Source organism: Geotrypetes seraphini, chromosome 1 (assembly GCF_902459505.1).
Source record: "Geotrypetes seraphini chromosome 1, aGeoSer1.1, whole genome shotgun sequence".
Lineage (NCBI taxonomy): Eukaryota > Metazoa > Chordata > Amphibia > Gymnophiona > Dermophiidae > Geotrypetes > Geotrypetes seraphini.
The window spans coordinates 300,293,332-300,306,304 of record NC_047084.1 but is presented as its reverse complement, the minus strand read 5'-3'; the positions used below and the strand labels follow the sequence as shown (position 1 = coordinate 300,306,304).

General features: G+C 43.5%; 1 protein-coding gene across 2 annotated transcripts in view; it reads left to right on the top strand.

Annotated features, from left to right (window-relative positions):
- Nucleotides 1-1,773: 1,773 nt before the first annotated feature.
- Nucleotides 1,774-12,973, top strand: part of RTKN (rhotekin) — a 246,617-nt gene continuing 235,417 nt past the window's right edge. Inside the window, exon 1 of one of the 2 annotated variants that reach the window (XM_033954630.1) lies at nt 1,774-2,007. In XM_033954630.1, coding sequence (XP_033810521.1) covers nt 1,897-2,007 — 111 coding nt within the window. In that variant the 5' untranslated portion in view covers nt 1,774-1,896. The remainder of the gene's footprint in view (nt 2,008-12,973) is intronic. The other variant, XM_033954583.1, reaches the window with a different exon arrangement.

Sequence of the window (12,973 nt, the reverse complement as noted above, 5' to 3'; positions counted from 1 at the left end):
CCAGTTTTCCATCACTCTCTGGGTGAAAAAGAACTTCCTTATGTTTGTAAGGAATCTATCCCCTTTTAACTTTAGAGAGTGCCCTCTCATTCTCCCTACCTTGGAGAGGGTGAACAACCTATCTTTATCTACTGAGTCTATTCCCTTCAGCACCTTGAATGTTTCGATCATGTCCCCTCTTAATCTCTTCTGTTCGAGGGAGAAGAGGCCCAGTTTCTCTAATCTTTCGCTGTACGGCAGCTCATTCAACCCCTTAACCATCTTAGTCGCTCTTCTCTGGACCCTTTCGAGTAGTACCCGGTATAGCGGCATGATAACCCTCTCCGATCTGTTCGTGATCCCCTTTTTAATAATTCCTAGCATTCTGTTCGCCCTTTTTGCTGCCGCCGCACATTGCATAGACGGCTTCATTGACATGTCGATCAGAGCTCCCAAGGTCTCTCCAAGTACAGGCTATTCCACTCCTGTCCTTCAATGTTACTTCAGCGAATCCGAGCAGTTACTTTCTATCGGTTGCATCAAAACCCCCAAAACAAACTACCTAGTAGATGTTCGGTGCTTTTGCTGAAGAAACCCTATCTAGAACAGCTTCTGTGAAGTCATTTTTCAGAACAAGGTGAGGTTTGACGGGTAAATCCTCCAGATTAGCACAAATGATTACGTAACAGACAATAATCAAATCCCAAACCAACAAGAGAAACACCTTATGTAAACCATACAGCCCTAGCCAAGAGCTAATATGCTTTCAGCAGCCTTTAATTAAAGATGTGTACAGTATTTTCCATTATCTGATGCTTGGTATAGGTTGTTCTGGCTCTAGAGGCACCTTAATTGCAGCTGCTAATGTAGAAAATAGATTAAAGTTTGCCTCTTTAGGCTCCCAGATCGGATTATTTCCTCCCTCTCCGCCAAAACCCTGCGGTAGTCTTGCCTAGATGAAAACCTCTTATGGCACTGCTCTATTTGGACACAAATGGTTTCCAATTGAATATTCCTTAACTTGGAAGTAAAGTTTAACCTTAAATTCACATACACTCAGAACTTTGTAATTCAGCCTAGGACCGAAGTCCCAACAGCCGGATCCACCACCCAGTCACTGTGTATGGAATAATATATAAATACTTTATATCATTAAAAACTTGTGACTTAGCTTATATATAGTCGGGATCCATGAGACTATATAAGCTAAGTCACAAGTTTTTTAAAAACATTTTTTTGCAAATGCTTATTTATTCATTAATTAATTGAAATTTTTTTTCAAATGATATAAAGTATTTATATATTATTCCATACACAGTGACTGGGTGGTGGATCCGGCTGTTGGGACTTCGGTCCTAGGCTGAATTACACAATTCTGAGCGTATGTGAATTTAAGGTTAAACTTTACTTCCAAGTTAAGGAATATTCAATTGGAGACCATTTGTATTCAGATTCAGGATTTCTTTTGATCTCCATATTCTTACACGCTATTTTTCCTCAATATACCTCCCTACTTTTTCTATTTTTTTTAAATTCATTTACACATCAAAGATCAAAACACTTTGATAGAGGAAACTAAATATACTCATACTTTTTCTATGTTTGACTGCGACTGCTCTATTTGGATCAGATCTCTGGCTGAATGAAAGTGGCTCCTCCCCCCTGTAGCCTCCAGTGACTGGCGAGAAGGAGCAGGACGTACGAAATTTGGCGCCCGTCGGCGGTGGGTGCAGTGTCCGCGCTTCCCCGCCAGGTGTCTCCCCGGGGCCGGGAGGAGGAGCTGGCGAGAAACTGCAGGAAGAGCAGGACGGACGCGGGAGCTCCGGAGAGTGGCGGGAGACAGAGAGACGGGGGGCAGGCGCGGCCGGAGTTGGGTTACGGGCGGGGCGGATCGGGCTCGGGGTCCGGAACGGCAGCATGTTTTGCCGGAACCACAGCAGCAGGGTCACGGTGGCCCGGTGCTCGGCCTTGGAGATGGAGATCAAGAGGGGCAAATTCCGCAGGAGCGTTTTCGTAGACACTCCCCAGGTAGGGAAAGGAGAGGGCGCGTTTATTACTCCCCCCCCCCACCTCGCCTGTCCCCTTTCACCCTGCCTGTCCTAAAGCCCCACTCTATGCAAGTTTCTGTCCTCTCAGTCTTTTCCCATGATCCTCATTAATCAAAGTTTCTAACCCCTCTCCCGTGTCCCACATGTATTCTCTAGGCTTGCGAAATTTTCATTGGAACAGTTCTGAGTTTTTAATGTGCACCTAATCTTTAATCTGCCCTGCCTGATTACCTCCAATGCGTTTATTGCCAAAGCTGATTTGTAGGAGCTTCACGGTGTTTGATTTGTGAGTGCAATTGGCAGAACATTAAATTGTGGTTATATACAAATACTTAGGGATTTGCGATCAGTAACACGATTTTCAACCAACCAAATTTACCTTCACCCTATAAAAGTGGGATCCCATAATAGTCATGTTTAATGGGAAGGGGCAAAACGTGGACCTCTAAACCGCACGTCCTTAAAAATCTGAGGTCCGTGCCACTTTTAGTCTCAGCATAGGTTATGGCTCTGACAAACCTCTATGACACTTTAGCGCTGACGGATCCTAATGCTTTTCCCTCCCTATGCTGAGACTAAAAGTGGCAAAACTTTTGCCCTGAGGTCTGTGCCACTTTTAGTCTCAGCGTAGGTTATGGCTCTGACAGACCAGATCCTAATGCTTTTTCCTCCCTAAGCTGAGACTAAAAGTGGCACAGACCTCAGGGCAAAAGTTTTGCCACTTTTAGTCTCAGCATAGGGAGGGAAAAGCATTAGGATCCGTCAGCTCTAAAGTGTCATAGAGGTCTGTCAGAGCCATAACCTATGCTGAGACTAAAAGTGGCACTGACCTCAGATTTTTAAGGACGTGTAATTCAAATCCGTGAGGTCAGATGTACTACAGGCCTTTTCACACATAAACCCCCCCCCACCCCAGCTATTTGCCATCCAGTGTCATATCGTGGGGGTTCTCAGAATTGGCGCGGAGGGAGAGATCTGGAGGAAGGGATGATCGGGCTAAATAGCTAAAGCCACGGCACGCCTCCTACCTCCTTAACCATTAGGGAAAGCAGAGCCAGGGACCAGAGCTGAGCGTGCGGGGAAAGCGGTGGAATATGCTAAAAGGTGGACCTGTGAATAAACGAATGAAGATTTTTAAGGACGTGCGGTTTTAGATCTGTGAGGTCCATAAGATCCGTGAGGTCTGCGTTTTACCCCTTCCCATGTTTAATCGTCTGTAATCATACCTCTTGTCATGATAAAAACATGCTGAAAGTGAATCAGAAAGAATTAAGAAACCTGACAAAAATCCCATGTGATAATCTTAACCGGGGCGCACGAATAGACACCATGCAAGATCTTCTATAGGCAAACTGGGGCATTTGCAAATACCAGCAGTGCCTCCTGGAGACCTTCCAAAAAGCTATCTAAATGTTTTTCTTCACTTTCAGAAAGTGTTTTACTGTTATCTCGAAAGATTCCATGATTAATTTTAGAAAGGGTTCCATATTTGTGGAGACATTATGTGTGACAAGCAACCCCGCTCATACCCCACCCATTTCCTTAGTTCCCCCTTCCCATCATCTGGACCATTTTAGTGCTTCTTTTTCGCTCCTTCCAACTCCCCTCTCCAGTGGGTGCTTCTTTCTTTCTTTTTCTCTTTCTCCTTCCAACCCCCTACAGGGGTGCCCCTTTCTCTCCTTCCATTCCAACCTCCTCTCCTGCTGTTTCTGTCTCTCCCCTCCAATCCAGCATTCTCTCCTTTCTATAATCCTTCTCCAGCCCTCCCGCCCAGTTTTTTCTCCAGTCCCATCCTCCCTCCCTCCATCCATGCTGTTTCTCCAGCCTTTTCCCCATACTGTTTTCCAGCCCTCCCCCCTCCATGCTGTTTCTCCAGCCCCCTCCCCTCCCTTCTCCGACCTCCGATGCTGCTTCCCTTCAAGACCTCTCTAGCTCCAGACTCCCCCACCTACCTCTTCCCCAGCTCTGGCCACTGTAATTTAATCTTTGGGCAACTGGCAGCAGCAGCAGCGAGGTGAGCCAGCTGTCGCCTCTCTGCAGCGATTTCCCGTTCCTGCATAGGCAGGACCTGCAGAGAGGACCTAAAGTTAAATGCAGCTGCTTGGAGTAAGCACCGACCTCTAAACTGCACCTAATTTTAGATGTTGTTTATAGAATAGCGCATAAGCATTTTTTTTCAGTGCCAATTTTTTAGGTGCTATTTATAGAATTCAGTCCATAATGTCAAATTAGCCAAGTGCACTGGTGGCTGTATTTGTCTGGAACCTTAAGTGATTTTATATTCATTCTTAGAAACATGGGAACAGAGAAATTGGTTGGGTTACTAGAAATGCCTTAGATCACTGCATTTATCTCTCAAATTTGAGCACAACTGACTATGGAAGCAGTGCTGCGGTTTTAAAGGCATACAAATAACACATTACCTGCTTCATCTTCTCAAATATCTCTGAACCACATAGTTCCTCAACGAGGTTGCCAGATTCATCATCATTTTGATTTCAAAATGCAGTTTTCTGCTTCGGTTAGCCAATTTTTGTTTTTTTATTATGTATTTCTAGTTATGGTTAATTGTGGAGTTCTCTGTGTTTTAACCTAAGATTGGGTCAGGATTTAAGTGCACCCGTCATCTGAAGGATTCTGCCATTTAGCGAAAGAGCAGCAGCAGTGAATGAGTTAAAAGTATGGCTGGTCTCTCCAGTACTAGGTCTCGAGATTGACAAGCAGGTCTGGTTGTATGTACATGTATTGGATGAGTCTCCAATAATTTGCATATCTTGTTATCCAGAAATGGATCTAGAGCCCACTCCAGCATGTTCCACATACCTCTCGGAGTAACTTGGTCCTTCATTACCACTCTAACTGCACTCGTATTTTGGCTCCGTTAGTGGGTTAAAAAATGAGCAGCTGCTCTCGACTGATAGCTGGTGTTTGGATTTAGCTCATGCCTTTCCACGGATAGCTCAAGGTAAATTGCATTTGAGTGCATGAGGTATGGTCCTGGAAAACCCTTGCGGGCAAAATTCTATAAGAAGTGCCCAAAAGTTAGGCACTGTTCAACGCGATTCAAGTAAAATTGGGTGTTGTTTAATGAATCGTGCTGAGCGGAACCTAATTTGGAGGCGCCCGAGAAACAGACCAGCTCAAGGCACAACTAAAAGTTAGGCGCCTAGCTCAGCGCATAAGCACGCTTAAGAGCAGTGATTCTGTAACAAGGTGCCTCACACGTAGCCACGCCCATGCCTAACGTGCATAGCGCCTATATTTTTGAAGGCCGCCTAAATTTTTAGAGGCGCCTTGTTACGGACTCGCGCTTTCTTGATAGGCGCCTAGGTTTCAATCGGTGCTGATTTAAAAAAGCTCCATTGCGCTGGTTATTCAATTTAGATAAGCGCCTATCTAGTTGGGCGCCCTCAAAATAAGTGCCTAACTTTAGGCGCTGGTTACGGAATTTGGGTGACGGGACTAAATCGCGCGAGACAACGGCGTGCTGACAATTGAGCGCAAGGTTGACGGCGTGCCGAAGAAAAGCACTATTTTAAAGGGCTCTGATGGGGAGTGGGGGGGGACTCCCCCATTTTACTTAACAGACATTGCGCTGGCGTTGTGGGGGGTTTGGGGGGTTGTAACCCCCCACATTATACTTAAAACTGAACTTTTTCCCTAAAAAACAGGCAAAAAGTTCGGTTTCAAGTATAATGAGGGGGGGTTACAACCCCCCAAGCCCCCCACAACGCCAGCGCGATGTCTGTTAAGTAAAATAGGGGGGTTCCCCACCAACACCCCCCGTCGGAACCCTTTAAAATAATGCTTTTCTTCGGTGCGCCGTCAACCTTGCGCTCAGTTGTCGGCGCGCCGTTGTCTCGCGCGATTTTGTCTATGAACCAGAATTTGGGCTTGGTGCTCTTATTCTTCATTTTCACTTAGGTCCTTGTTTGTGAAATAGTTTCCTAGGAATTTCACTGTGTAACAGGCCTCAGGGCCAGTCCAGTTTGTACACTGCTATGCTGAGGACCAGGTTTAATTCCTGGGTCAGGCTATCGTACCCTACTCGATATGCAAAAATACCACACAGGACCCTTAACCGTAGAATGCTGTCAGTTGTCATGATGCAAGGCTCCCATTCAACAAATGTCACTTTGAGCTGGAGGAAGGAATCTCCTGGTATTTCTGTATAACAGGTTATGGTACTGTAGCTGGAAGCACAAAAGAAGCAGGAGGAAAGTACCTGATCAACCTGTTTTCTTTCTTTCTTTTTTTCCTGAAGTGCATGCTTCCATTGTAACACAAAGTAGATGTTTCATGGTCTTCATGTGGCTCTACACAGACAGTGAAGTATATACCATACCATAGTTTCTTACACCCTGCAAATATCTACTAGGAATCATTGCAGTGTGCATAAGATTAAGGTTTACAGCAGCATAGAGCTTCAGTGCTGGACTATAATGAGAAAAGATGTGTTTTTAGTGCCTTCCTGAATTGAAGGTAGGAAGTGATCTGACAAGAGCAGGTTTGGGGCCTTGGAACTCAAAGATGGACTCAAAGAGTAATTTCCTCCGGACTAGGTATGGAGAAGGAAATGTCAGTTTGTAACACCGGGCCGTTCTTGAGTTGTGGAAGGAGTGTGTGACCTGAATAGCAGAGGTTATGATGTGAACAGGATACCTGGCTGTGATATCAGCAGATTGTCAGCTGCAGCAGTAAAGTGTAAGGCTGTGTGAGGGGCCAGCACTAAGGCATCAATGGGGTGTCACTGTGAGCTCAAGACAGCGCATTATATGGTGAGGGTAGAGCAGGGGTGTCAAAGTCCCTCCTCGAGGGCCGCAATCCAGTTGGGTTTTCAGCATTTCCCCTATGAATATGCATGAGATCTATTTGAATGCACTGCTTTCATTGTATGCTAATAGATCTCATACATATTCATTGGGGAAATCCTGAAAACCCGACTGGATTGCGGCCCTCAAGGAGGGACTTTGACACCCCTGGGGTAGAGTCTCTTGAGTAGGAGGAGCTAACATTGTGTCATCAGTTTGTAACCTTGAGGAGTAGTGAGGTTTACAAGACCCAGCAAATATGTATGCTATACTAGTGGTTCCTTGACTGGAGGTTGTGATATCCCATATGTGGTCACAAAATCCTAATTTAGAGCCGTCACTGAAGCTGAGAAAAGAAAGCCCTATGTAGGCTAATAGGATTTTATAACTCAACCTGTGTAGGATCAGCAATACCAAAAGTCAGTCTGAAACAGAGGTATGGGGAGAAAGGTAGAGATGGGTTGTCTGAATTTTGGAGCCACTAAAGTTTGGGAAGTGCTGTGCTAAGCATTGGCTAGAAACATTTGTGCTAATGTATTATATACATTGTAACTTTCAGTGTGTCGAATTAGGTATAACTTGTACTGGAAACCTTGCATCGTAAGGACAACCATAGCAAATTGTAACCAGTAGCCCCTAGCATGTATCAAGTTAGGATAAAAATCTGTACAGAAATGATGCGTGTTAAACCCAGTTCTGAGCTCTTTGGGGACAACGGGCTACAAAACGAATTAAATAAATAAATTTCTGTCACAAAATCCATTGAAGCACAGCATGGCGGAAATGTGAAAATGGACAGATGGGCAGATGTCTACAAAGCTAGGCAAAGCATGGCAGACAGTTCCATTCACAATGAAATGTACCAAAAGAGAAGGGCCTTGTGAGTGGTCATGGCGCAGAGGTTTTCTGCAGTTCCTCACAGGAGCGCAGCGGTTTATCTGTCTGTTTCCGCTTGCATTCTACCTTGTGTTTCTTCTGCACGCCAGTTAAGAGCCCTGTTACTAAACCATGGCAAAACTTGGCTTAGTGGACCTTAACATGGGACTAGCCTAATGGTTAGTGCAGTGGACTGTGCTCCTGGGGAACTGGGTCCAATTCCCATTGCAGCTAGCTCCTTGTAACCCTGGTCAAGTCACTTTTAACCCTCCATTGGCCCAGGTGCACCCCCTCCCCAACCCCCCTTCCCTAACAACTTAGACTGTAAGCCCACTAGGGACAGAGAAGGTATCTACATATAGGGTCTGATTCTGGAAATGGTGTCCTGATTGTAGGCGGCGGTAAGCGTCCTACAGCCAACTAATCGGGACGCACATTAAAAAAAAAAAAAAAATTGATGTGATGAGGGACAATATAGGTATCTGACTCACATCTACGGACACCAAAGGCCGGCGAAGGCATGGCTTACGCCGGAAGTAGCCTTAGGCGACCATAGACATGCCTAGGTGTTTCTATAGGTGTTTGTTCAAACAAATAGATGCAATTCTGGACATGGTGCCTACCGGTGATTGGCATGCAGTAGGCGCCCATTTTGCAGATGCCAACCATGGGCAAGTGCCGTTTCCAGAATCAGGCCCTTAATGTGTAAAGCACAGAAATGATTAGTAGCAATAATAGTATTTTTCCTGTATGCTAAGCCCAAATTTACCGCAGCAGTTTTTTTTAAGGATTTATTTTTGCAGCTCCTTTGCTAATTTTTCTATTAGCATGCAGGATTTGCCAAAAAGAATAAAATAAATAGCATGGGAGCACAGCCCCAAATTCTGTAAAGTCCACCTAAAAAGTTTGATGCTGACATTGGTGCTCCTAGCTGATGTAGGTACCTAATGTAATTGATTAATAGGCTTAATTTGTACCAAAAATTGACACGTTACACCTCATAATTGCTATCAAATGGACTTAATTGACAGACGCCTAACTGAAAAAACTGATTCTATAAAAAGTAGGCACATACTCCAAAGTGTATATTTAAAATGGGTGTGGTCAGGGGAGGATCACGGGCATGTTTCTGAGTTAGGTGCCTGTTTTTGACATAGGCACAGGTATTTGGGCCAAGAAAAACACTGACACAAATACAATGTTATGTTAATCAGGCTTTTCTATATTCCTCCTTTGCCGATTCAGTTCATGGTCAGATTACAAGAGGTTGAGTCAGTTACCCAGGAAGTTGCAATGGACAGTTTGACTCGGACATTCAATAGGTTTGCTAGTACAGGTAGATCAGTACAACTATTAATGCAGTTAGGTCATAGTTTCAAATACATAGGTACAGGCAGGTCATTTGTTATAAACCAGTTTCTGGTTTATCACCAGGTTATCTTGTGCATCACTTTCCTTGAGTCACGTTAATAAGACTACACATAGAGTACAGTTGTTTACATATCCTTCCATAAAATTATGTCGTTATAAGAAGTTCTTTGAGAGAACCCTCGCATTTCAAGCCGCCAAACTGAATGTATGGCTTGGAAAAACTATGTTAGAGGTCTCCTCCTACTTTAATTTTAGAAAATTGCTAAAGGCACAACTTTTCGATAGGTTGGTATCCTAATGCTTTCTGCTTCATTTTTAAATAAGTTCTTCAAACTTCAACTTGATGATTTCTATTTGTATCAGCTTGGCTTGTTAGGTTGGTATTTTAAATGCATTTTTTTAACTGTCTATAAGTTTCTTTTATTTTTAATCCGAAGTATTTTACCTGCATTGTATTGTTAATGCATTCTGCTTTTATCTGTTACAAGCTTCTGTCATTCCAATCTGTTGTATTTTATCTGTAACCCGTATGTACTAGCTCAGCGTGTTGTGAACCACGTAGAACTTTTTCGGTATGGCGGTATATAAGAATAAAATTATTATTATTATTATTGTTGGCTCTTTGTTCTGTCCTAGGATTTGCATTAGATAGTTTAGGCATTGTCTTTTACCGTTCCCGTTTCAGTTACTTCAGGGTTGGCTCCCTGTCTTGGAACAGAAGTTTTAAAAAGTTTTCTGAACCTGAGATAGTGATTACAAGATTGTAGTGTAAATGGTGGTTGGTTCCAGCAATTTTGCTCAGTGATACTGGACGGATAAGGTAATTTGATGTACGTTAGGATGCCTAGGGCCACTTAGGCAGCACTAAGTCTGATTATTATTCAGTGCATTGTAAACCGCTTTGGGTGAATCTGCCAATAAATAAAAGTGCACCTAACTTTTGTAGAATTGCACTTAGTGTCGCACTAGTCAGCACTGATTTTTCGGTGACATATATAGAGTTGGGGCCTTACTACCATGCTCCTGCGTTATCCGCTTAGTGTACGTCAGGGGTGTCAAAGCCCCTCCTTGAGGGCCGCAATCCAGTCGGGTTTTCAGGATTTCCCCAATGAATATGCATGAGCTCTATTAGCATACAATGAAAGCAGTGCACGCAAATAGATCTCATGCATAGTCATTGGGGGAATCCTGAAAACCTGACTGGATTGCGGCCCTCGAGGAGGGACTTTGACACCCCTGGTGTACGTTAATTAGAATATAGACCATACTCCTCCTACTGACCTACAAGTGCACTCACTCTGCAGCCCCTCAATATCTATCCATGCTTATCTCCCCCTCCATTCATCAGGCAAGTCCCTTCTAGCCGTACCTTTATTCTCTGCTGTCAACTCCAGGCTCGGTCTCTTCTGTCTTGCTGCATCACATGCATGGAGCAGACAGCCTGAGTCGTTACATCAGGCTCCGTCTCTAGCCGTATTCAAATCCAAGATAAAGGCTCACTTTTTCGAGACTGCTTTCAACTCCTAACTCCCACTTGTTGTAAAATTACCTATGTCCATCCTGTCATTCTCTCTGCAAGAAATTCCCGAACCCCTATATGTCTGTCTGTCCAAATTAGATTGTAAGCTCTTCCGAGCAGGGACCATCTATTGCATGTTAAATGTACAGTGTTACATATACTTTTCAGTGCTATAAAATGATAGTACAGTAGTAGTAATAGTGCTTCCACACCCATTCCTTGCCATGTCATGCCCCTCCTCCAAATATTTTTTTTAAAAAATAAGTAGTGTGCGATTAGCACATGCTAAGAGGCTTTAATGCATCTTGTGCTAGGTCCTTTTACCTGCGTTAAGCTTAATGTGGTTTAGTGAAAGGGGGACAAACAAGAAGCTCCCATCAGAACAGTCTGAAGATCTGCCATGCACATGAATGCATCTCCAGAGCCTTTTGTGAGCTCTCTGGAGCAGTGTTTCTCAACTCGGTCCTGGAGTACCCCCCTTGCCAGTCAGGTTTTCAGGATATCCACAATGAACATGCATAAACTTGATTTGCATGCACTGCCTCCATTATATGCAAATTTCTATCATGCATATTCATTGTGGATATTCTGAAAGCCTGACTGGCAAGGGGGTACTCCAGGACCGAGTTGAGAAACACTGCTCTAGAGCAGCACTTCCCACCCAGTGTGCCATGGCAGTGTGCTTTTAGACTTCATCAGGTATTTCACAGGCCTCTGCTCTCACACTTGCCTCTTACTGTCATCCATCCATTGTCACCCCCCACCCCCTTTTATTTTAAATTTGTTTGGCCTGCTACACAGAGGTTAGTGAGTTGCACAACATTTTTGTAATTAATGCCTTGGGCTTGAAAACATTGAGAAATACGGATGTAGATTCAAAAGTGCCCTATTCAGTTACAGCAAATACTATAAAAACCAAGATGACGGAGCCCAGCGGGACCAGAGGTTGAGTCAGAGTGTTTTGATAGAGAGGAACTTAGTGGTGGATTGATTTTGTGTGGCGGGTATTACATAAGCCAATTAAAAGCACAAAGGCTCTGATTTATTAAGCTTTTGAGAAAAGCTTGAGTGAGTCAGGCTTTAGTCACCTGGGCGCTGTTTATTTTTGAACTTGTATGTGAAATATTTTCTTCTTAAACTTGTGCTTGGTTTTTCCTTATGGAAGCTTTAATGTACAAATAAAATCTGTATAAAGTAAAATTATCTAGTAAATTGGAAATTGGATCAAAGAACCACTTCAGCAGGTTAATCTGCTGTTCTGGAGAAAAGTGACTTCAATAGAACAGGGGAAAATGATCATTATCAGACATCACTGCAGTCAGGCTGTCACCTGAGCTCACCTCAAGTCACATGCAAATATTTATGAAGAAGTCTTTCATTGGCACATTGAAGATATTTCTCTTTATTTTAATGCTTTGAAAAATTACAGGTAAAAATAAAGAAGAAAAGACATAAGAATCCTGATCCAAATTAGAGAGTGTGGAGTCATTTTGGACTATTAAGAGAGAGCTTAGAAAGATCAAAGTAATCGCTCATAGAAAGAGAAACTCTGAAAGAGAATTAGACAAGATTGTGTTTGAAGCTGTCAGAATGGTGTGGGATTAGCTCTGCATTAAGAGTCTGACAACCTCAGCAGTGAGAGGCTGGGACGGTTAAGTGACACACCTGGAGTTTTGGGAAGAATTCATTCTGTAAGTGTGTGGCGCAGTGGTTAGAGCCACAGCCTCAGCACTTTGAGGTTGTGGGTTCAAATTCCACACTGCCCTTTGTGACCCTGGGCAAGTCACTTTTTCCTCCATTGCTCCAGGTACATTAAATAGAGTGTACCTTGCTTGAGTACCTGAATGTAAACCACTTATGCTATAAGTGGTCTATAAATAAAAAAATAAATATAATACACAAGCCTCCACCCCTGGCCAAGCATGTAGAGTAGAATAGAAATGCAATGTTTTTGCCTGGTAAGGATGAACACGGGCACAATCTTTTCAGTTCATTTTTGGACTTTCCCTCTGAATTTCAGAATTTACTTTTCAGATTGTCTTAGTACATTTTTAGGTGCATTAAAACTTTTTTTTTTAAACTTGCAAAAGGAAACGCTGCAATGCGAGGGCATAGGATGAAGTTAAGAGGTGATAGGCTCCGGAGTAATCTAAGGAAATACTTTTTACAGAAAGAGTGGTAGATGCCTGGAACAGTCTCCTGGAAGAGGTGGTGGAGACACAGACTTGTGTCTGAATTCAAGAGGACTTGGGATCTCTTGGAGAGAGAAAGAGATAATGGTTACTGCGGATGGGCAGACTAGATGGGCCATTTGGCCTATGTCTGCCATCATGTTTCTATATGTGTGCACTTGGGGAATGAACAATGGA